The sequence below is a fragment of the Lampris incognitus genome, chromosome 12 (genome assembly GCF_029633865.1).
Source record: "Lampris incognitus isolate fLamInc1 chromosome 12, fLamInc1.hap2, whole genome shotgun sequence".
NCBI lineage: Eukaryota > Metazoa > Chordata > Actinopteri > Lampriformes > Lampridae > Lampris > Lampris incognitus.
The window spans coordinates 49,692,895-49,715,757 of record NC_079222.1 but is presented as its reverse complement, the minus strand read 5'-3'; the positions used below and the strand labels follow the sequence as shown (position 1 = coordinate 49,715,757).

The 22,863-nt window shown below is 45.8% G+C and overlaps 1 protein-coding gene across 1 annotated transcript in view; it reads left to right on the top strand.

Moving 5' to 3' along the window:
• Positions 1–22,863, top strand: part of syk (spleen tyrosine kinase) — a 46,042-nt gene that overhangs the window by 9,875 nt on the left and 13,304 nt on the right. Inside the window, exons 2-7 of the mRNA XM_056290903.1 lie at positions 315–783; positions 2,003–2,163; positions 10,715–10,853; positions 18,241–18,322; positions 19,001–19,041; positions 19,848–19,916. Of these exons, the coding sequence (XP_056146878.1) occupies positions 382–783; positions 2,003–2,163; positions 10,715–10,853; positions 18,241–18,322; positions 19,001–19,041; positions 19,848–19,916 (894 nt within the window). The 5' untranslated portion in view covers positions 315–381. The remainder of the gene's footprint in view (positions 1–314; positions 784–2,002; positions 2,164–10,714; positions 10,854–18,240; positions 18,323–19,000; positions 19,042–19,847; positions 19,917–22,863) is intronic.

Sequence of the window (22,863 nt, the reverse complement as noted above, 5' to 3'; positions counted from 1 at the left end):
TGGGGAAATTTGGCCAAAGTTGTGTGGGGATCTTCTCCAAATGCAAGAACATTAAGCACTGATTTATTGCCGGCGAGGCAGGGCCCTGTCTCTGGTTCCTCTATCAACAAAGACGACTCTACTGAAAGAGCAACTTTGCTGTGGAGCTGATTAGAAAACAGTAAAACACAAACGAGAACACCAGTAGCATGACGTGTTGACTCTGACTCTGACTCTTCCCAGCCTTTGTAATGTTTTACAGCATCAACCCAGAGATAAATCCTGCATCAGCAGCCGGCACACCCTCACTCCTGTTTCCTCTGTGCTCTCCTCAGGTGACTCCCGGGGCTGCAGCTGCTGCTGCTGCTGCAGAGGATATTCTCCAGGCAGCCAGGAACAAAAATGGCCGACAAGGTGTGTACGTTGCCCTTCTTTTACGGCAACATCACTCGAGAGGAAGCGGAGGACTACTTACGGCAGGGCGGCCTGGCCAACGGCCTGTACTTGTTACGGCAGAGTCGAAACAACTTAGGGGGCTTCGCTCTGTCCGTGGCCTCCACGCGCCAATACTACCACTATGCCATAGAGAGGCAGCCGAATGACACATATATCATAGCTGGAGGCAAGAGCCACAGGAACCCCGTGGATGTGATAGACTACCACTCACAGGAACTGGACGGCCTCGTGTGTCTGCTGGAGAAGCCCTGCAACAGACCCAAAAACATGCAGCCCAAGGTGGGGCCGTTCGAAGACCTGAAGGAGAAGCTCATCCGGGAGTATGTCATGCACACGTGGAACCTCCAGGTTAGCTTCCCTTGTCACGGATGTCCTGCTGTCGATTAGCATAACCCAAATAAAGCCACTGTTTGCAAATCTAAATGGTTGTTAGCACAGTGTAAGGGCCAGGGGCGCAACGGGGGGAGGGGTGCAGTACACACAGGCGCCGCATTAGCGGGGGCGCCAAAAGTTTACAGTTTCCGGTTGTAGGCCTATTTGGGTTTTTTTTATAAAAAGTTTAATATTTACAAATATTATTACTTAGATGAGAATTTTGGATTAGAATATATAGTTACATGTTATATTTCTTTACTATAATCAATGTTTTTTTTTGCGTACAGTGTTTTGGCGCCCCCCCCGCTGATGCGGCGCCTGTGTGCATTGCACCCTCTGCACCTCCCGTCGTTGCGCCCTTGAAGGGCTGCACTGCACACAGTTAACGTTTACATAAGACTCAGACAATACGGGCGTTTGGGTGGCATGGCGGTCTACTCCGTTGCCTGCCAACACGGGGATCGCCAGTTCGAATCCCCGTGTTACCTCCTGCTTAGTCGGGCGTCCCTACAGACACAATTGGCCGTGCCTGCGCGTGGGAAGCCGGATTTGGGTATGTGTCCTGGTCGCTGCGCTAGCGCCTCCTCTATGTGTGTATGTTCTTGTACTTGCATGTGTGTTCTTGTAGTTCTTGAATGGGTTTTTGTCTGTATGTTGCACTGCTGTGGGCTGGGGGGGGGGGGACGGCATTTCATTTCAAGTGCATGAGGTGAAATGACAGTGTTCCTGATTCCTCTGGTCGGTCGGGGCGCCTGTTCAGGGGGGAGGGGGAACTGGGGGGAATAGCGTGATCCTCCCACGCGCTACGCCCCTCTGGCGAAACTCCTCACTGTCAGGTGAAAAGAAGCGGCTGGTGACTCCACATGTATGGGAGGTGGCATGTGGTAGTCTGCAGCCCTCCCCGGATCGGCAGAGGGGGTGCAGCAGAGACCGGGACGGCTCGGAAGAGTGGGGCAATTGGCCGGATACAGTTTAGGAGGGGGGAAAAGATTCAGACAATACTTAGCTTAGTGAGGTATAACACTCTTTTACTTACCTAAGATTTCATGTGACGGGACAGTCTGGCTTACAGAAATGGTTTGATAGTCTTGTCGTGAGTTCCAAGTTCAAGATGACCTCTGTAGGCTCCTTTAATGTCTGCATGGTGATTGCTGCAGGGGGAAGAGGGTTTTAAGGCCATGTGTCTCTACAGGGGGCCGCTCTGGAGCAGGCTATCATCAGCCAGAAGCCTCAGCTGGAGAAGCTCATAGCCACCACGGCCCATGAGAAAATGCCATGGTTCCACGGCTCCATCACACGCGAGGACTCCGAACCGAGGCTTCAGAATGGCCCCCGCAGGAATGGAAAGTTTCTGTAAGGATTTTATGCTTTGTCGGCTCTTTATTTCTAATACTAGTTTTGAGTTCATGTGCTGTGCTACTTGTTACTTTTGTCCATTATTTACTTTTTCCTAAAACAAAATGTAAACAAAGTATAATTGGCATTTGAGTTTGATTGTAGGCTTATCTACAGCTGGCTTGGTAACAGAAGTTTGTTGCCACGGACTCTCCAACTCTCTCAGCTGAGATGTGAGATAAAATGCTGCAAGAGTTGCATCTGTGGCAGCAGTTTAAAACAAACTTGCCATAAACTTGAGGCCTCTTGCAGTTGTAACTGGGGTCTCTCTTTACAAGACAACATGTGTCTAAACTGGATGGAGTATTTATAGTAACTGAGCATTCATAGCAGTGAGGCACCGCAGAGGTCTCATCTGAAGTGACAGCGAGGAGCTCGCTGTGGTTTCCGCTGTGACAGTTTGCAAAGGACTTCCTGAAGTAGCCAGAGAGACCTGGAGGGTGACGGCAGCAGCCAAGACTGTTGGCCAGCCACTAGCTTCTATGGCTTCTGAAAGGAGTCCTCTAGAAAGCAACTTCTTCGGGGGTTTTTTTCAATAAATGATGAAAATGAATGTTAATAGTGGATTTTATCCACCTCTTTCATGTTCGGAATAATGTAATAACCAAGGGTCAGAGTTTGAACAAACAGCGCTGGGTCTGAGAAGCCATTGGAAAGCCTTCTGTACTTTCCCACAAACATCACCATAAGAAAGACTGAGCTAATGATGCCCGACAGAGGACTTCAGTGACAAACATGCCGTTGTTTTTCCAATCTCATGACTCTATGCTAATATTTTAAGTTTTGGCAGACAACTGTCATTTTGTTTAAGCCAAAATATTGGTCTAGAACAAAGATATTTCTTCTCCACTGCCAATGAGTGTTATGATTTAATGACAGACTATGTGTTGATGACAAAACATTTGTGCTATATGGTAGCTGCGTGTATCTACAGGGAGCTAAAAGTACCATGAAATACATTTTTAAAACAGATATATACTACAGGTTTCAAATTCAAATCTGTTGGAAAACTTGATTTAAAAAGTTACATTTAGTCTTTGTCAGCATTTGTATCATTTTAAATGGACTTAATGTGATGTGCTAATTGTTAAAAGGCCTTTTGTAAGCAACCACAAAACATCCCTGAAGACTTTACTCACATGTTTACTTCTCATAGTGATGCCTTTTTATAGGAATCTCCCATCTGAGTATGACATAACGTATACTGACGGTAATCATATCATCAGTGACTCCACCACAGTGACGGTATAAAAAACACTAAAGTGATAGGTTACACTTAATTTCTCTCTTTTAAAACCACTGATACGAGTAATACGGCGTTACAATGTTACGATTTCATTCTGCAGACGCTTTTATCCAAAGCAACGCACATCTCAGAGTTAATACAACACAAGCAAGGATCTAGTCAGGCGGCGACAACGAAAGTAAGAGCCAAAAACCTAGGTTCTGGTCTGATGGGACATAGGTGTCAACAGGCAGTGCCCAAAGGCAATGCATGGGGTGCATAGAAGTGATTTTTTAAAAATATAATACCATCAGTTGTGGAGGTGTTCAAGAAAGAGCTGGGTCTTTAGAAAGATGGAAAGGGATTCAATGGCTAGAATGGAGTTTGGTAACTCGTTCCGCCACCGGGGAACTACAGAAGAGAAGAGTCTGGCTAGTGACTTAGGGCCCCGTTGTGGCGGAAGTGCCAGGTACCTTTCAGTGGCAGAGCTTAGTGAGCAGGACTGAGTGTAGACCTGAATGAGGGAACTCAGGTAGGCGGGGCCGTTTTAGCTGCTGTTTTGGGTTGGTTGAAAACCAGACGCACCGCTGCATTCTGGATGATTTGCATACGTTTGAAAGTGCATGCAGGGAGTAAGTAAGGAGTTGCAGTGGTCAATGCGTGATATTACAAGTGCCTGTAACAGGAGTTGTGCTCCATGCTCAGACAGGTAGGGTCTAATTTTCCTGATGTTCAATCGACGCCACGTGAACCTTAAAAGTTAGTTGGTCATCAATCATGACACCCAGATTTTGGGCAGACTTTGTGGGCACGAGTTAGGTTGATCCGAGCTGGATATTGACCTGTTGTTATGAGGATGGACTGGCTGGACTGACAAGGAGCTCGGTTTTAGATAGGTTAAGCTGAAGATGGCGTTCTTTCATCCTTGCAGAGATATCAGCAAGACATGACGATATCTGTGCCGAGACTGTGAGGTCATCTGGCGGGAATGATAGGAATAGCTGGGTATCGTCAGCATAGCAATGGTATGAGAAACCATGGGAGCGGATGATTGCAACAAGTGAGGTGGTGTATATTGAGAAGAGAAGGGTACCGAGTACTGACCTTTGAGGTACCCCTGTGGATAAGCCGGGTGGTTTGGACACTTCTCCCCTCTCTAACAGATCTTCCTGAAAGATAGCACATGAACCAGCGGAGGACAGATCCTCAGATACCAAGCTCAGTGAGTGTGGACAGCAGGATTTGGTGGTTAACAGTGTCAAAGGCAGCTGACAGATCTAGCCACAATAAAGCTGAGGACTGACCAGCAACTCTAGCCAAACGCAGTGATTCTGTTCCCAACAGGAGTGCAGTCTCGGTAAAGTGACTCTGCTTAAAGCCAGACTGATTCGGATCGTACAGATTGTTCTCGGAAAGGAATTCAGAGACTTGGTTAAAGACCGTGCGCTCAAGTATTTTTGAAAGAAAGGATAGAAGTGAAACCAGTCTGTAGTTTTCAACTTGGGCTGGGTTGAGTGTAGGTTTTTTGAGCAGCGGGGTGACCCTAGCTTGCTTAAATGCGGTGGGAAACACACCTGTTGTATGTCTGTGAATGTTCTCATTCATCCAGGTCATGGTTATTCAAAGGAGTTGAATCAAGTGCAACTGGACTTGGTTCCTCCTTTCTGAACCATTGGTCGGATACAATACCACAAGATAATATTCCATGCATATATGGACTCCCTAAGATCCATAAAGATGGAACCCCCCCTCCGGCCCATCGTCAGCAGCATAAACTCGGTCACGTACAACATTGCCAAACATATAGCCAACATCTTGACCCCTTTAGTGGGCCAAACACCTCACCATATCCAAAACTCCGTTGACTTCGTGGACAAGGTCCAAGGCATAAAACTGGATCCGGATGAAACCGTGGTATCCTACGACCTGACCTCGTTATTCACCTGCATCCCAACCATGGAGGCTTTGGAAACTGTGAGGCAACGTTTGCTATGGGATGACACCCTCCACGATAGGACCAACCTCAGCCCAGACCAGATTTGCCAACTACTGGACCTTTGCCTGAACACTACATATTTCCAATTCAGGGGCCAGTTTTACAGACAGAAACACGGCTGTGCAATGGGCTCACCAGTATCGCCCATTGTGGCCAACTTATATATGGAAGAGGTAGAACACAGGGCCCTGAGCTCCTTCAGAGGAACACCTCCGAGCCACTGGTTCAGATATGTGGACGACACATGGGTCAAAATCCAAACACAAGAGGTGCAAGCGTTTACCAAACACATCAACTCAGTGGACAAGAACATTAAGTTCACAAGGGAAGACGTAAAGAACAACAGTTTGCCCTTCTTGGACTGTGACGTCCACATTGGGGAAGACAGGAGCCTCCACCTTGCAGGAAACCTACACACACAGACCAATATCTACTTTTCGACTCACACCACCTGCTGGAACACAAACTGAGCGTCATCAGAACTTTGCAACACAGAGCTGACAATGTGCCCAGCAGTACTCAGGCCCAACGAGAAGAACACAAACACCTGAGGGGAGCTTTAAAAACCTGCGGCTACCCCAGTTGGTCCTTTGTGAAAACTGCAACACGTTCCAGAAAGACCAACCAGGTGAGCGACGAGGAGAAAAGGAACAGAAGGAAGAGCACAGCCATCCTGCATGTTTCTGGGGTCTCTGAGAAACTCAGGAGAATTTTCAACAAACACCGCATCCCGGTATACTTCAAACCCAGCAACACACTCCGACAAAGACTGGTTCATCCCAAAGACCGTGTACCACACACCCGGAAAAGCAATCTGGTGTATGCTGTACAATGCAATGAGGATTGCACTGACCTACACATAGGAGAAACCAAACAACCACTACACAAACGGATGGCCCAACACATAAGGCCAAACTCCTCAGGACAAGACTCAGCAGTCTATCTACACCTAAAGGAGAAGACACACTCCTTCCAGGACAGCAACGTACACATTTTGGACAGAGAAGATAGAGGGTTTGAAAGAGGGGTGAAGGAAGCCATCTATGCGAAACTGGAAAAACCATCCCTCAACAGAGGAGGAGGTCTGTGACACCACCTATCTCCCACTTACAATGCCGTCCTTTCATCTCTACCCAGGAGACTCAAGAAGCCTAGCCTCCAAGAACAACAGTCGCTCACTAACGGCTCCAACGACTCTCATGACCACTGAACAATGAAGTCGAAACTAACACCCCCAACGACATGACAATGACAATCAGTGATGTGTCATCGTCAGGAACGGCTGAGAGTAACATGTGTAGTTCGACTACAAAGTTCCCCAGCTGACACCCTGGTGGGCAGTGTATGGCAACCAGAAATAGCTTAATAGGAGCAGTAACCATGATTGAATGGTATTCAAAGGATGAGTTGTTGCTTAGCAGAGAAAACTTAGTGAATAGCCAGTCTTGGGAAATAAGGACACCTGTACCGCCTACCGCCTCCACAACGCAAGTAAGAGCCAAAACAAAAAACAGCACTCCTGGTACCATGTTTTGTTTGTTGTTTTAAATGAATGGGCCGAGACCTTTTCCAAATTCACGCCCAAGCTTTTATTTATCTTACAAGTCAGACTCCCTGTTCGTACCTCCCGATCTCTGACCCCAGCACGTCACTAGCCTGCAACATAACATCTAGGATTCTGGGTAAGGCAGTTCCTAACAAAGGCATATAACAACACATCTTCCCTTCTTAAAAAATAATAATAATAAACAAGTCTTCCTTAAGGATGAACAGCATGAAAGATCTTAAAATACAATAAACATAAATAACTTTTTTTAAACATCTCAGATACTTTCAATTAATCTGTCCGGGTTCTCAATAATCATTCTAGGTCTGCAGCATGTTTCAGCAGATGTTTGACCTCAGGACCTGCAGCATCTGTTTGCTTCAGTAAAACCACAACAAACCTGTTGATTGCTGGCATGTCCCACTGTGTCTTTGGAGGTGTTTTCAGAGGTGTCACTGTTTTGATTTGGCTCTTGTGTTTTGAGCAGACTTCGTCGATTGCATCTGAAGATCTGTCCTTCCTCCGTCCTCACACTGAATGACCATGGAGCTACTTCTTGAAGAAGAGTGGTTTTCGTACTCCATCCACCAGGGTCCTCAATCCTGACTGTATCATTACTAGGCAGTGGTGGAAGCTGCTTCGCTGTCTTGTCAGAAAATGACTTCTGCTTCATCTGTTGTTGCTGCAGCTTTTGTTCCAGGTTTGGACGTTTCTTCTGCTTTGAGTAGCTCGGCGGTGTGGTGCGCAGCTTTCAGTTCATCAGCGACTCAGCAGCTGACAGTCCACACTCAAGTGGTGATGCTCTGTAGCTGATCAGAGCAAGATAGGGATCTGACTCACTGTCCGCAGCTTTCTTCAGAAGCTGTTTGAGAATGTGGACGCCTTTCTCAGCATCTCCATTTGACTGTGCATATAGAGGACTAGATGTCACATGCTTGAAGTCGTACTGTTCTGCACATTTCTGCCACTCTGTGCAGTTGAAGCATGGTCCGTTGTCACTCACCACTGTGTTTGGTATGCCGTGTCTGGCAAAAATGGATTTTGTGTGTGTTATGACGCAGGTTGACGATGTGTTTGACAGCAATGCCATTTCGGGAAAGTTTGAAAAACAGTCAACTACCACTAGAAAGTCTTTACCTTTGAGATGAAACAAGTCCAGTCCTACTTTGTGCCATGGTGCTGTTGGCACATCTGCTACTATCATAGGCTCTTTGGTTTGCTTGTTTCTGTGTTTCTGACATGTCTCACACCTGCTTATCAGTCTCTCAATGTCTTTATTAATTCCAGGGCAGAAGACTGTCTCTCTCGCCCTCCTTTTGCACTTCTGGACACCGAGATGACCTTCATGTAGTCTTTGTAGTATGTCCTGTCTCAATTCTTATGGGATGATGATTCTGTTTTGATTCAACAACAGTCCATCAACAACACTCAATTCACCTCTGATGTTGTAGAACAGTGGACAGGAACCTGCAGGCCATCCATTTTTTATGTTCTCAATGACACGTTGCAGCTCTGTGTCTTTTGCTGTTTCCCCAGCTATTTGTCTGAACTTTGTGTCTGATACAGGAAGCGCAGCAGACACCATGTTCGCATCACCTTGAACATCCTCCTCAGTTGTACTCACACTTTTCCCTGTGGGTGCTCGTGAAAGTGCGTTGGCAAGGATCAGGTGCTTTCCTGGCATGTAGATCAGCTCAAAGTCATATCTCTGCATTTTCATCATGAGCCATTGAATTCTTGGTGACATCTCATTCATGTTCTTTTTGATGATGGCAACTAGTGGACAGTGGGCTGTCTCTACAGTAAAAGTGGGTAGGCCATATATATGTAGCCCATTTCTCGCAGGTCTTTACCCATTTCTCGCAGGTCTTTACCCATTTCTCGCAGGTCTTTACCCATTTCTCGCAGGTCTTTACCGAATTCTCGCAGGTCTTTATCCATTTCTCGCAGGTCTTTACCCATTTCTCGCAGGTCTTTACCCATTTCTCGCAGGTCTTTACCCATTTCTCGCAGGTCTTTACCCATTTCTCGCAGGTCTTTACCCATTTCTCACAGGTCTTTACCCATTTCTCGCAGGTCTTTATCGAATTCTCGCAGGTCTTTACCCATTTCTCGCAGGTCTTTACCAAATTCTTGCAGGTCTTTACCCATTTCTCGCAGGTCTTTATCGAATTCTCGCAGGTCTTTACCCATTTCTCGCAGGTCTTTACCCATTTCTCGCAGGTCTTTACCCATTTCTCACAGGTCTTTACCCATTTCTCGCAGGTCTTTACCCATTTCTCGCAGGTCTTTATCGAATTCTCGCAGGTCTTTACCGAATTCTCGCAGGCCTTTACCAAATTCTTGCAGGTCTTTACCCATTTCTCGCAGGTCTTTATCGAATTCTCGCAGGTCTTTACCCATTTCTCGCAGGTCTTTACCCATTTCTCGCAGGTCTTTACCGAATTCTCGCAGGTCTTTACACATTTCTCGCAGGTCTTTACCCATTTCTCGCAGGTCTTTACCGAATTCTCGCAGGTCTTTACCCATTTCTCGCAGGTCTTTACCTATTTCTCGCAGGTCTTTACCGATTTCTCACAGGTCTTTACCCATTTCTCGCAGGTCTTTATCGAATTCTCGCAGGTCTTTACCCATTTCTCGCAGGTCTTTACCCATTTCTCGCAGGTCTTTACCGAATTCTCGCAGGTCTTTACACATTTCTCGCAGATCTTTACCCATTTCTTGCAGGTCTTTACCCATTTCTCGCAGGTCTTTACCGAATTCTCGCAGGTCTTTACCGAATTCTCGCAGGTCTTTACCCATTTCTCGCAGGTCTTTACCGAATTCTCGCAGGTCTTTACCCATTTCTCGCAGGTCTTTACCGAATTCTCACAGGTCTTTACCCATTTCTCGCAGGTCAACCGAATTCTCGCAGGTCTTAACCCATTTCTCGCAGGTCTACCGAATTCTCGCAGGTCTTTACACATTTTTCGCAGGTCTTTACACATTTCTCGCAGGTCTTTACCGAATTCTCGCAGGTCTTTACCGAATTCTCGCAGGCCTTTACCAAATTCTTGCAGGTCTTTACCCATTTCTCACAGGTCTTTACACATTTCTCGCAGGTCTTTACCCATTTCTCGCAGGTCTTTATCGAATTCTCGCAGGTCTTTACCAAATTCTTGCAGGTCTTTACCCATTTCTCGCAGGTCTTTACCGAATTCTCGCAGGCCTTTACCAAATTCTTGCAGGTCTTTACCCATTTCTCGCAGGTCTTCGCCCAATCTAGTCCAAACACAATGTGGGCTGACACGTTTCCGCACAGCTGTGTGTTTAAATAACAGGAAGTACCACAGCCGAACCCTCTCCCGTCTGATTTTCACAATAAAGGAAGCAATAGAGGGCGCGACCCACATCTGCTGGACCACCTATTGAAGCTCAGAGAGTGAAACTAGGAAGTGCTCAGCCCAAGAAAGGCTGATAACAACCTAAATCCGAATCAAAACTCAAAAAACAGTTTTGAATCACTTCCCAAACGACTGCAATCTCCTATGTTCAAGATCAGAGCTTCTTAATAGTGTCAAATTAATAGAATTAAACCGTTAATTAAAGTAAATTAATTTAATAGTAGTAATCAGTTTTAGATAGTATGATATTAGGTTACAAATGTGTTGTTTATTATAGAAACAAATGCCTTATTGTCTCATCCCTTCACATATTTCCTTGCCAATCTGTTCATGTCCTTTTCTTTTCTTCTTCTCTGCAGAATACGACAGAGGGATACAAATGGTTCCCATGCTCTGTGTTTGTTACATGAGGGGCATGTCATGCACTATCGCATTGACAGTGACAGATCTGGCAAGCTTTCTATCCCGGAGGGCAAGAAGTTTGACACCTTGTGGCAGGTTATGAGAAACATATACGGATTTCACACACACACACACACACACACACACACACACACACACACACACACACACACACACACACACACACACACACACAGATATATACAGTGCATCCGGAAAGTATTCACACCCCTTCACTTTCCCCACATTTTGTTATGTGACAGCCTTATTCCAAAATGGATTAAATTCCTTTTTTCCCCCTCATCAATCTACACACAATACCCCATAATGACAAAGCGAAAAAGGTTTTGTAGAAATTTTTGCAAATTTATTAACAATAAAAAGCTGAAATATTGCATGTACATAGTAAGTATTCACACCCTTTGCTATGACACTCAAAATTGAGCTCAGGTTCATCCTGTTTCCACTGATCATCCTTGAGATGTTTCTACATCTTGATTGGAGTCCACCTGTAGTAAATTCAATGGATTGGACATGATTTGGAAAGGCCCACACCTGTCTATATAAGGTCCCACTGTTGAAAGTGCATGTCAGAGCAGAAACCAAGCCATGGAGCCAAAGGAATTGTCTGTGGACCTCCGAGACAGGATTGTATCGAGGCACAGATCTGGGGAAGGGTACAAAAACATGTCTACAGCTTTGAAGGTCCCGAAGAGCACAGTGGTCTCCATCATTCGTAAATGGAAGAAGTTTGGATCCACCAGGACTCTTCCTAGAGCTGGCCACCCAGCCAAACTGAGCAATCGGGGGAGAAGGGCCTTGGTCAGGGAGGTGACCAAGAACCCGATGGTCACTCTGACAGAGCTCCAGCGTTCCTCTGTGGAGATGGGAGAACCTTCCAGAAGGACAACCATCTCTGCAGCACTCCACCAATCAGGCCTTTATGGTAGAGTGGCCAGACGGAAGCCTCTGCTCAGTAAAAGGCACATGACAGCCTGCTTGGAGTTTGCCAGAAAGCACCTAAAGGACTCTCAGACCATGAGAAACAAGATTCTCTGGTCTGATGAAACCAAGATTGAACTCTTTGGCCTGAATGCCAAACGTCACGTCGGGAGGAAACCAGGCACCTCTCATCACCTTGCTAATACCATCCCTACAGTGAAGTATGGTGGTGGCAGCATCATGCTGTGGGGATGTTCTTCAGCAGCAGGAACTGGGAGACTAGTCAGGATCGAGGGAAACACGAATGGAGCAAAGTACAGAGAGAGATCCTTGATGAAAACCTGCTCCGGAGCGCTCAGGACCTCAGACTGGGGCGAAGGTTTACCTTTCAACACGACAACGACCCTAAGCACACAGCCAAGACAACGAAGGAGTGGCTTCGGGACAAGTCTGTGAATGTCCTTGAGTGGCCCAGCCAGAACCCAGACTTGAACCCCATTGAACATCTCTGGAAAGACCTGAAAATAGCTGTGCAGCGACGCTCCCCATCTAACCTTACAGAGCTGGAGAGGATCTGCAGAGAAGAATGGGAGAAATACCCCAAATATAGGTGTGCCAAACACCGGTACACAAAAGAGCCACTCATATCTATGGCTCTGTTAGCGACGGGCGTTGGTAAACATCGGGACACAAAGAGCCATGGACATCTATAGCTCTGACAACGACTCCAAGAGGATAAATATCTGAGTCTCATCAGCAGCCAGTCAGACTAGCTTGGTCTAGTCAGAAAGGCACAAACTGAGGAAGCCTCTTGGATGAGAGGCGAAACGTCTTCACGGATATATACCAAGTCCAGTTGCACTTGATTCAACTCCTTTGGATAACCATCGCTGCCAAGGGTGCCTCAACCAAGTACTGAGTAAAGGGTGTGAATACTTATGTACATGCAATATTTCAGTTTTTTACTTTTAATGAATTTGCAATAATTTCTACAAAACCTTTTTCGCTTTGTCATTATGGGGTATTATGTGTAGATTGATGAGGAAAAAAGGAATTTAATCAATTTTGGAATAAGGCTGTAACATAACAAAATGTGGGGAAAGTGAAGGGGTGTGAATACTTTCCGGATGCACTGTCTGTATATATATATATATATATATATATATATATATATATATATATATATATATATATATATATATATATGAGATGATGTGCGTGCGCCTGGCTACCAAAGTCCGAATCCGTAGAGCGAGGGATTGTCCGAGGAAGTCCGGGTCCGAGATCCAGGAAGTCAATTCTCAAAGGTGGGGTCCAGGGAGAGAGACACCGAGGGAGATCGCTGGAGAGGTCCGGGAAAAACGTGAAGGTCGCTGGGGACGAGGAGCGAGGGAGACGCGGGGAGCCGTGGAAGTCGCGGAGGGAGGGTTTGAATAGGCTTGTCAGAGCTTTACCGCAGGGTTCAGTACGTCGAAGCACAGAGAGATGTTCTGGGGGGCTTCTTGTAGAGGGTTGCCTGATTGCCGCAGGTGTGCCTGATAGATGATAGCAAACACCTGGTGCAGGGCAGCGCTCGTCTCAAAGCGCGAACCGAGCGCTGGGATGTTGGGGGAGAGACTTGAATGTGCCGGGGAAGCAGCTCGGGTTGATTTAACCACAACAGGACCCCCCCCCCTCCCACAGGAGACACCGAGCGACCGTCCGATGGCGTTGGGGTGGGCCCGATAGAACTCCTTCAGGAGTGCGGGGTCGGCCAGGTAGGATCAGGGCACCCAGCTGCGATCCTCGGGCCCGTAACCAACCCAGTCCATCAAGTATTGGTAACTCCGGCCCTAGCGGCGAACGGCGAGCAGTCAGTTGATGTCCCAGACCAAATCGCCACCGTGGAGAACCCTGGGAGCCGGAGGAGCTTGGACACGGGGAGACAAGGGGCTGGAGGCAACCGGTTTGAGGTGAGAGACATGAAACACAGGATGGATCTTAAGTGAGGCAGGGAGGAAGAGGCATACCGCTGAGGGGTTGATGATGCGGTCAATGGTGTAGGGACTGACGTAGTGAGGGGCCAGCTTCCGGGAGAGTGTCAGGAGGGGCAGGTCCCGGGCCAGTAGCCACACCTTCTGGCCAGGTCGATAAGCAGGGGCTGGCACTCTCCGCCAGTTGGTGCCATGCCGGAACCGCTCTGTGGCCCGCAACATAGCAGCCCGGCGGAGATGGGCCCTGGTGGATGGGACCGCCACCTCCAACTCCTGACATGGAAACAGAGGGGGTTGGTAACCGATGGAGCACTTAAAGGGGGACAAACTGGTAGCGGAACTCTCCATGGTGTTCAGGGAATACTCCACTCAGGGTAGATGCTTGCTCCAGGGGTTGCTGGTGGTGACACAATGCAAGGCTACCTCCAGGGCTTGGTTGGCCCGCTCCGCCTGCCCATTGGTCTGGGGGTGGCATCTGGAGGAGAGACTGACCGTGGCCCCAATCCCCTTACAGAAGGCCTGCCACACCTTAGAAGTGAACTTAGAGAACCGGTCAGCAATGGTCAAGATAGTATCATTACCTTGGGACACGGGGAGGCCAGTCACGAAGTCCAAGGCAATGTGTGACCAAGGTCGACCGGGGACAGAGAGGGGGTGCAGGAGACCCGCCAGCAGGCGATGGCCTTACTGTGGGCACAGGTGGAGCAGGCGGCCACGAACTCCTTTGTATCTGCCTCCACAGTTGGCCACCAGAAGCCAGGATGACAGGTGAACCAGCTGGAGTGCCTCCACTCCAGCACCTGGGACCAGACGGTGGACGGCACAAATAGGCGATTCCGGGGTCCGTTGCCTGGGTCGGGCTGGGTGCACTGAGCTCTTCTCACCACTGATTCGATAGCCCGGGTGATGGCACTCACCACCCGGGCTGGGGGAAGGATGGTGTCAGGGGTGTCCGGTGTGTCAGGGGACCCCTCTGGAAACAGGCAGGAGAGGTTGTCTGCCCTGACGTTCTTGGAACCCGGGTGGTAGGTGAGGGTGAAGTCGAACCGGCTGAAAAGAGAGCCCATCACACCTGCCGGGAGTTAAGCCTCTTTGCATGTAGGTCAGATTCTTGTGGTCTGACCACACAATGAACGGCTGCTTTACTCCCTCCAACCAGTGTCTCCACTCCTCCAGGGCGGCATCGATTGCCAGCAACTCCTTGTTGCCGATGTCATAATTCCTCTCTGCTGGGCTGAAACGCTGGGAGAGAAAGGCGCACGGGTGGACTCTGGTCCTCCTCCTACCTCTGGGAGAGGACGGCTGTGATGCCCGTGTCCGATGTGTCCACCTCCACGATGAACTGCTTGGATGGGTCAGGGTGAGTGAGCACCGGAGCTGTCATAAACAGTCCTTTCAAGGCCAAGAAAGCGGCCTCCGCCTCCGGGGTCCAAGAGAAGGGGAGGTTAGTGCAGTGAGGGGGGCAGCCTCTCGGCTGAACCCCCTGACGAAGCGCCGATAAAAATTGATGAACCCAAGGAAGCGCCGGAGTTGCGCCCTGTCAGTAGGCCGCGTCCACTCCTCCACCGCTAAGATCTTCCTGAGGTCGGTGCAGATGTGCCCCTTCTCCCCAATGTGGCAGAGAAATTCCATGGAGGCGGAGTGGAACACGCACTTCTTGGCCTTCATGGACAGCCTGTTCTCCAGCAGCCATTGGAGGACTAGGGGGACGTGCTGGTGGTGTTCCTCCTTCGCCCTGAAGAACATGAGGATGTCATTCAGGTATCCACCACAAACATGTTTAGCATGTCCCGCAACACGTCAATGACCAGTGCTTGGAAGACAGACAGGGCATTGGTGAGACCAAAGGGCATGACGAGATAATCGTCTAGGTGCATGTTGAAGGCCACACTCTAGATGCGTGTTGAAGGCCGTCTTCCATTCGTCACCCTCCCGAATACGCACCAAATGGTATGCACTGCGTATATAGGTCTAATTTAGTGAACACCATGGTGTGAGTGAGTGGCTTGAAAGTTGAACTCATAAGGGGAAGTGGATACTTATTTTTAACAGTGACGTCATTTAACTGACGATAATCTATACAGGGCCTCAGGCTGCCATCCTTCTTTGCCACAAAAAAGAAGCCCGCGGCAACCGGGGACAACGAGGGCCTTGTGATTCCTGAGGCCAGGGACTCTGTGATATAATTAGGCATAGATGTCCAAGAGCCATGGACATCTATAGCTCTGACAACGACTCCAAAGCGGATAAATTCTGAGCCCCATCACCAGCCAGTCAGACTAGCTTGGTCTAGTCAGAAAGGCACGAACTGAGGAAGCCTCTTGGATGAGAGGGGAAACGTCTTCACGGATATACACCAAATCCAGTTGCACTTGATTCAACGCCTTTGGATAACCATGACCTGGATGAATGAGAACATTCACAGACATGTCTTCTTCTTTTTTTTTTATAAATTTATTTCTGATTTTTCCCTTTTTTCTCCCAATTTAGTGGCCAATCGATCCCTATTTTAATTCAAACACCCACCGTCGTACTGCATGCATTCGCCAACTGCATCTCTCCGGCCGGCAGTCTCGAAGGAGACCACCTCCCCACTTTCGTGACAAGGCGACTCCAAGCCGAACCACTGTTTTTCCGACACACACAGAGACGCATTCACGTGACGAACACAAGCCGACTCCGCCCCCCTCCCGAAGACAGCGTTGCCAATGATTGCTGCTTCGTCGAGTCCGGCCATAGTCGGATCTGACGAGACCGGGGCGCGAACCCCGGTCCCCAGTGGGCAACTGCATCGACACAGAGCCGATGCTTAGACCGCTACACCACCGCGGACCACAGACATGTCTTCTAACTGAATCCAGTTATTATCAGTGTCCAAGATCCAGAGTACAATTTTATGGATGTTAGCGACCCAGTAATATAATTGAAAATTTGGTAGACCAAGTCCCCCCTGTAACCTCTCTGGAGCAGAGATTTACGAATTCTTGGGATTTTAAACCCCCCCCCCCATAATTTTTTTTAAATTATTGAATCCAATTGATGAAAGAAGTGTTTAGGTATGAAAAAGGTAGGCATTGAAATAAGTATAAGTGTCTGGGGAGCATGTCCATTTTAATAGATTGTAAGCTACCTGCTAGGGAGAGGGGTAGGCTGTTCCATCTCTGCAGATAAGTTTTCACTTTTGTTGTTAGAGCTTTAAGATTTTCCTCACATAGAGAGTGGATGGAAGTAGTAATATTTATTCCTAAGTATTTAAGCCTGATGCTAGATAATTTGAAGGGAATACTAGACTGGAGTATTTCCTGGGCCAAATGATTAAACGGAAAGCATTCGCTTTTCTGTATATTTAGTTTGTACCCAGAGAAGTTACTAAATAATTGGAGAGTGGCTAAAATATGTGGAATGGAACTTATTAGGTTGGAAGCGTAAAGCAGTAGGTCATCTGTGTACAAGGATACTTTGTGCTTGACACCACCTCTTTTTATACCTGAAAACAACTTCTTAGTTTGAAGAGCAATTGATAGAGGTTCAATAATGATGGAAAAAGAAGGGGGGAAATCGGGCATCCTTGGCGTGTCCCATGTCAGACAGGGAAAGTTTTAAGGAAGTCTTTGCAGGGACCTCTATGGAGACTGGTGTATGCGACGACCAGCCAGTGCCACTGAACAATAGAGTTTAAAAGTAATTCATTAATTCAACTTTGAATTTTTGCCTTCTGTACACACAAACATGGGGAGGAAATCCTTGGAAAATCAGTTTGATCGTTTTACATATTAGCCTAAGACAAAAAATACGAATTAACAGACTTTGCTTTATAGTTAATAATTCATTGATCAACAAACATGTTGTATCAGTTCGAATTTTGTGTATCAAATTGGGGCTGCTTGACAGCAGATTCCCCGGCTGGTTTTTATTGCTTGTCAGCCTCTGTAAAGCAGATGCTTAACTTCACTCCTCAACACCTTTAAACCCCTCTTTAAGACCCCCTCTGTGCCCGTGGACCTGCAGGTCTGACTTGCATGGACTCTGGACCACCAGGGGTGACTTGCACAAAAAGGCATGGACCCTATTCATACCTGCCTGCAGGTCTAGTTATTCATGTTTTTTAAAGGTGTGTGATAATTCCATGTGAGATGGGCCACAAGGTGGCATGACACTTAAATCTTAAAGAAAATGTTCCTATGTCTTTCATCTATGTAACCAGTTAAGCTCATTTCTTGTTGATGAAGAACAAAAATATCACCAATCTGTTTTTAAGTGCATTTAAATTTAAATTGTCTGGCCATGCTCCTGTGAAACTTAAATCATGCAGTCAAAGTCTGATAGAATGCTGTTCTTTAGAATATCTAGATAAATATATTGGAAAGAAGCCACTGAAAGGTTTTGCTTATGATTTCCTTACAATATAAAGGGGTTAAAAAAGCATTAACATATGCCTGAGTGCACTCTACAACAAGACATTGTTTTGCTGTAATATTTTAGACATAACACTGACCATAACAATAACTGTCTAATAAAGGCTTTAACTGTGATAAGTCTTTACATCTGAACTCCTATCTGCACTACAGCTGGTGGAGCACTACTCATACAAACCAGATGGCCTACTCTGTGTGCTAACTGAGCCCTGCCCATGTCCAGATCGAGAAAGTGGTAAGGATGCATGCCAATCGTTGAAAGAAAAATGTCTACTGACATACATGTTCATTCATATTCATAATGTGTCAGGTGGGGAAATTCATCCACTGCATGGAACCAATCCTAGCTGTGTAGCTAGGAGCAGTGGGCAGCTGCAGCACTTGGGTACCAACTCCAGTTCTTATTTCCATTGCTTTGCTCAGGGGCACAGGCAGGCGTATTAACCCTAACATGCCTTTCTTTTTGATGGTGGAAACCCAAGCAGACATGGGGAGAACATGCAAACTCCACACAGAAAGGACCTGGGGCAGCCTAGGGTTCAAACCCAGGATCTTCTTGCTGTGAGGCACCAGTGCTAACCACTGTGTGGCCCAGTGAATGTTTCATGCCCAGTGGCAGAACAAATCCATAGTGAAAATGAGGCTGCTTGGGAACTGGTCTAAATGGCAAATGTGTCTTTCCCACAACCACTACATTATACAGCAATAATGAACACATGTGGTGCTCCTTGATATGGGGAAAAATGATACAAACACCTTGCATAAGGCATTCTCCTTTTATGTTCAAGCATTTGTACTCTAGTATTAATCTAATTTACCTAGTTGTTTACAAAAACCTCCTATTCTATAATTAATTTGTGCTATTCTTATTCTTCAATGACTGTAAATTAATGAATGAATTCTCTTTATACAGGGGACATAAGACGACCGCCTTTACCACGGGACCACCCTGGCGTAAGTTCTGCTCCTATGAAATCTGTATTAATTTGTGTGCCTGTATGGGATTACATTGCTCTACTTTCATGTTGCTATAGCCCGGTGTACTAGAGAGGTTTTACACAGATCACACAGTCGATCGCAAGAGCTGTTATGTCCTAAAATATGGTAAGGAATAACAGGATTTTTGTTATTTTTATTATGAACAAATGTTCACAGATATAGTCTAACACAGCATATGTCTACTTAAAACTTGATAAATCAAAATCAGGCACTGGCTCATTTGTAAAATTTGATGTCTAGTTCTTATCGTCAAATTAACATCATCAATGGCAATTACTCTCTAGCCACACCATGGCAGATAGCACCTGGGACTGTTTGCATGTATATAGTAAAAAGTCTGATATAGATATTCATGATATTTCAATTTTAAATATTGTTTATATATGTACAGTACAAAACAATATAAATTATTTTAGGGCAAAATACCTGGGTAAATAATCACTTTATGTTGTTCATGCCTGAGACTTGAGTTTTTTTGCATTTCTACCAGGCAATAAGTTAAATGAAGATTATGTGGTATGTTATGTCACAAGTTATTTCTGCATGATGCGTAGGTTGTATTTCTGTCCTTTTCACTGCAGGGTATGTTGCTAAGATAATGACTCACGTGTAGGGAGAGCACACCGAACCGCTCTTTGACATGCACATCTTTACGTTTGTGTACTAACTTTTGCCTTCATGCATTTCCTACTGTAACAGTCCCATGCATGACTGACAACACTGCCTAATTATGTCATCCTCTCTGCAACTGTGATTTCTAGCTAGCTGCAGCCAGCGGATTTTTTACCAGGCTGAAAAACTACTCTGTACCCATACCTGGCCGAAAAAAGGTGCACTAACCTGCCTGCTGCCCCCTTACACATGTGCCATGACTGGTAACAGTAGTATGCATGCCTCCTCACTTTTCCCAAGTGTCATGTTGCTGAAGTATGGCTCATTACATACTAGCACACCTCTGATATTGTAATGTATTTTTATTCAGTTCTTTTTAATACTTTCCCTAGTATTAAAAAAGAATAACCCCTATATATAATATATATATATATATATATATTATATATTTGTTAAAAGAAACACTCAATGGTAGGGAAAGTGCTCAACAAATAAGGAGCAAAATAAAAATCCAGTGAGTCAAGTAAATTCTTTAAGAGATAGTACAAGTCTGTTTCATGCCATAAGCAATCATCAGCTGTCATATATATTTGACAGCTGATGATTGCTTATGGCATGAAACAGACTTGTACTGTCTCATAAAGAATTTACTTGACTATATATACATACTAGAAGAAGCCCGCTACAATGTAGCGGTTTGGTTATCCACCCGTCTAAATCTCCCTCCTCTTCATCCTGCCAGCTAACCGCCTTCCCCCTGCCCCTAAACCCCCCCCCACTCCAACTCCCTCCCCCCAAATGCTCAGAATCATCTGAAATGCCGAGAAAAGCGGTTTTTAGCCATTTTTAGAAAAATGCATATTTTGCATATTTATGCATAATTAATTATGCATAATTTTAATTTTCTGCTATTTTTTATAGGTGCCCCTGATCATCCCCAATAACCTCCAAAAAGAATCAAGGCCCCAAGTGCTTTAGTGTGGCCGTTTATAGACTCTCACACCGACACACACCACACACCAGACACACATTGTGAAAATACAGGAGTAGTATATATATATATATATAGAGAGAGAGAGAGAGAGAGAGAGAGAGAGAGAGAGAGAGAGAGAGAGAGAGAGAAAGAGAGAAGCTAATTATTTAGCTTAGTTAATTAGTTATTCAATTAATTGGTGCAATTATTTTAGTACCCCTTCTGAGAAATAAGACACGGATGCAGAAGGCTTCAAAGCACAGTGACTGATAGAATTAACACAAATTTCAAAAATTTTAATTCCATGTTTAAACACCATACATACAGTGCAGTTAAAGATGCAGAATATAAATCAAGAGCTCTCCAAAATTATTTCATGACAGTGATGAAGGCCATCAAGGCTGAAGTATGTTCATTGGGACTGCAGAATAAAGACAGGACTGACTCAGAGGTGGTTCAGCTTATGGGAGCATTATTACTTAGTTTTGCAAGTTTAAGAGTCTTACATTATGTGCATGTTAGAGTTTTATTTTGAATAATCTAAACATCTTTTGCTATTCTGACATCTGAATTTATGACACTAATGAGGATTTGTGGTTTTGAGCTTACTTCCATAACTAAAGCATACTGTTTTTAAAAGCAGAGATCTGCAGCGTGGGAACCTGGGTCATATGACCTGTTGTCATGCAGTGTCAGGCCTTCTGCTCAGCAGAACTACTGATGCTAACACCTCCATCAGAACTACTGATGCTAACACCTCCCATCAGAACTACTGACGCTAACACCTCCATTAGAACTACTGATGTTAACGCCTCCATCAGAACTACTGATGCTAACACCTCCCATCAGAACTATTGATGTTAACACCTCCATCAGAACTACTGATGCTAACACCTCCATCAGAACTACTGGTGCTAACACCTCCAATCAGAACTATTGATGTTAACGCCTCCATCAGAACTACTGGTGCTAACACCTCCATCAGAACTACTGATGCTAACACCTCCATCAGAACTACTGATGTTAACGCCTCCATCAGAACTACTGGTGCTAACACCTCCATCAGAACTACTGGTGCTAACACCTCCATGAGAACTACTGATGTTAGCACCTCCATCAGAACTACTGATGCTAACACCTCCATCAGAACTACTGATACTAACACCTCCCATCAGAACTATTGATGTTAACGCCTCCATCAGAACTACTGGTGCTAACACCTCCATGAGAACTACTGATGTTAACACCTCCATGAGAACTACTGGTGCTAACACCTCCATCAGAACTACTGGTGCTAACACCTCCATCAGAACTACTGATGTTAACACCTCCATCAGAACTACTGATGTTAACACCTCCATCAGAACTACTGGTGCTAACACCTCCATGAGAACTACTGATGTTAACACCTCCATCAGAACTACTGATGCTAACACCTCCATCAGAACTACTGGTGCTAACACCTCCATCAGAACTACTGATGTTAACACCTCCATCAGAACTACTTATGTTAACACCTCAATCCCCTTCTCACAACACATGCCGACCCAGTTTGTCACCCCTGCACCAAAACCTGTCCTCTCATCACCTGTGAGGACACACAAAAAGCCCCCTTTCTCATGGTGATACATGTACATTGCAGTGATACTAAAAGGACAATGACATATTTGAGATATCCACTGGAAAGTCAGATGAAGAATACTTAACATTTTGAATTTTAGAAAGCCTTCTTTGCTCTGCCCTTCTCTACAAGCAGATGCAATTCATTATACATGAGTGAAAATGTCATCAAGAGACATTTAAAAGATGGATGTCAATCAAACAGAAATGTCAAGAGGAATACAATCCATCTGCTTTAATGAAAATAAGTGTTCTTAACACTGCATTTGGTATAATGGATTTATGTGACGAGGGGTCAGTCCTCTGGCTTGTTTCTGGCATGGTGCATGGTAAGTTAGCTAACTAGTCCCCCAGGCATCAGGTGGTGGTGTATTTTACTGCAGAACACTTTGACATGTATGTCCAGGTGTAGAATCCATCCTGGAGCCTGGAGCCTGGAGCCTGGAGTTAATCTCACCAGCAACCAACCATCCTGAAAGCCACGATCTATCCATTAGTTCTTCACATCACCACATAATAACAACATATAGGGAAAAAGAAGGGACTCAAGAATAAATTTTAAAAAATTTTTT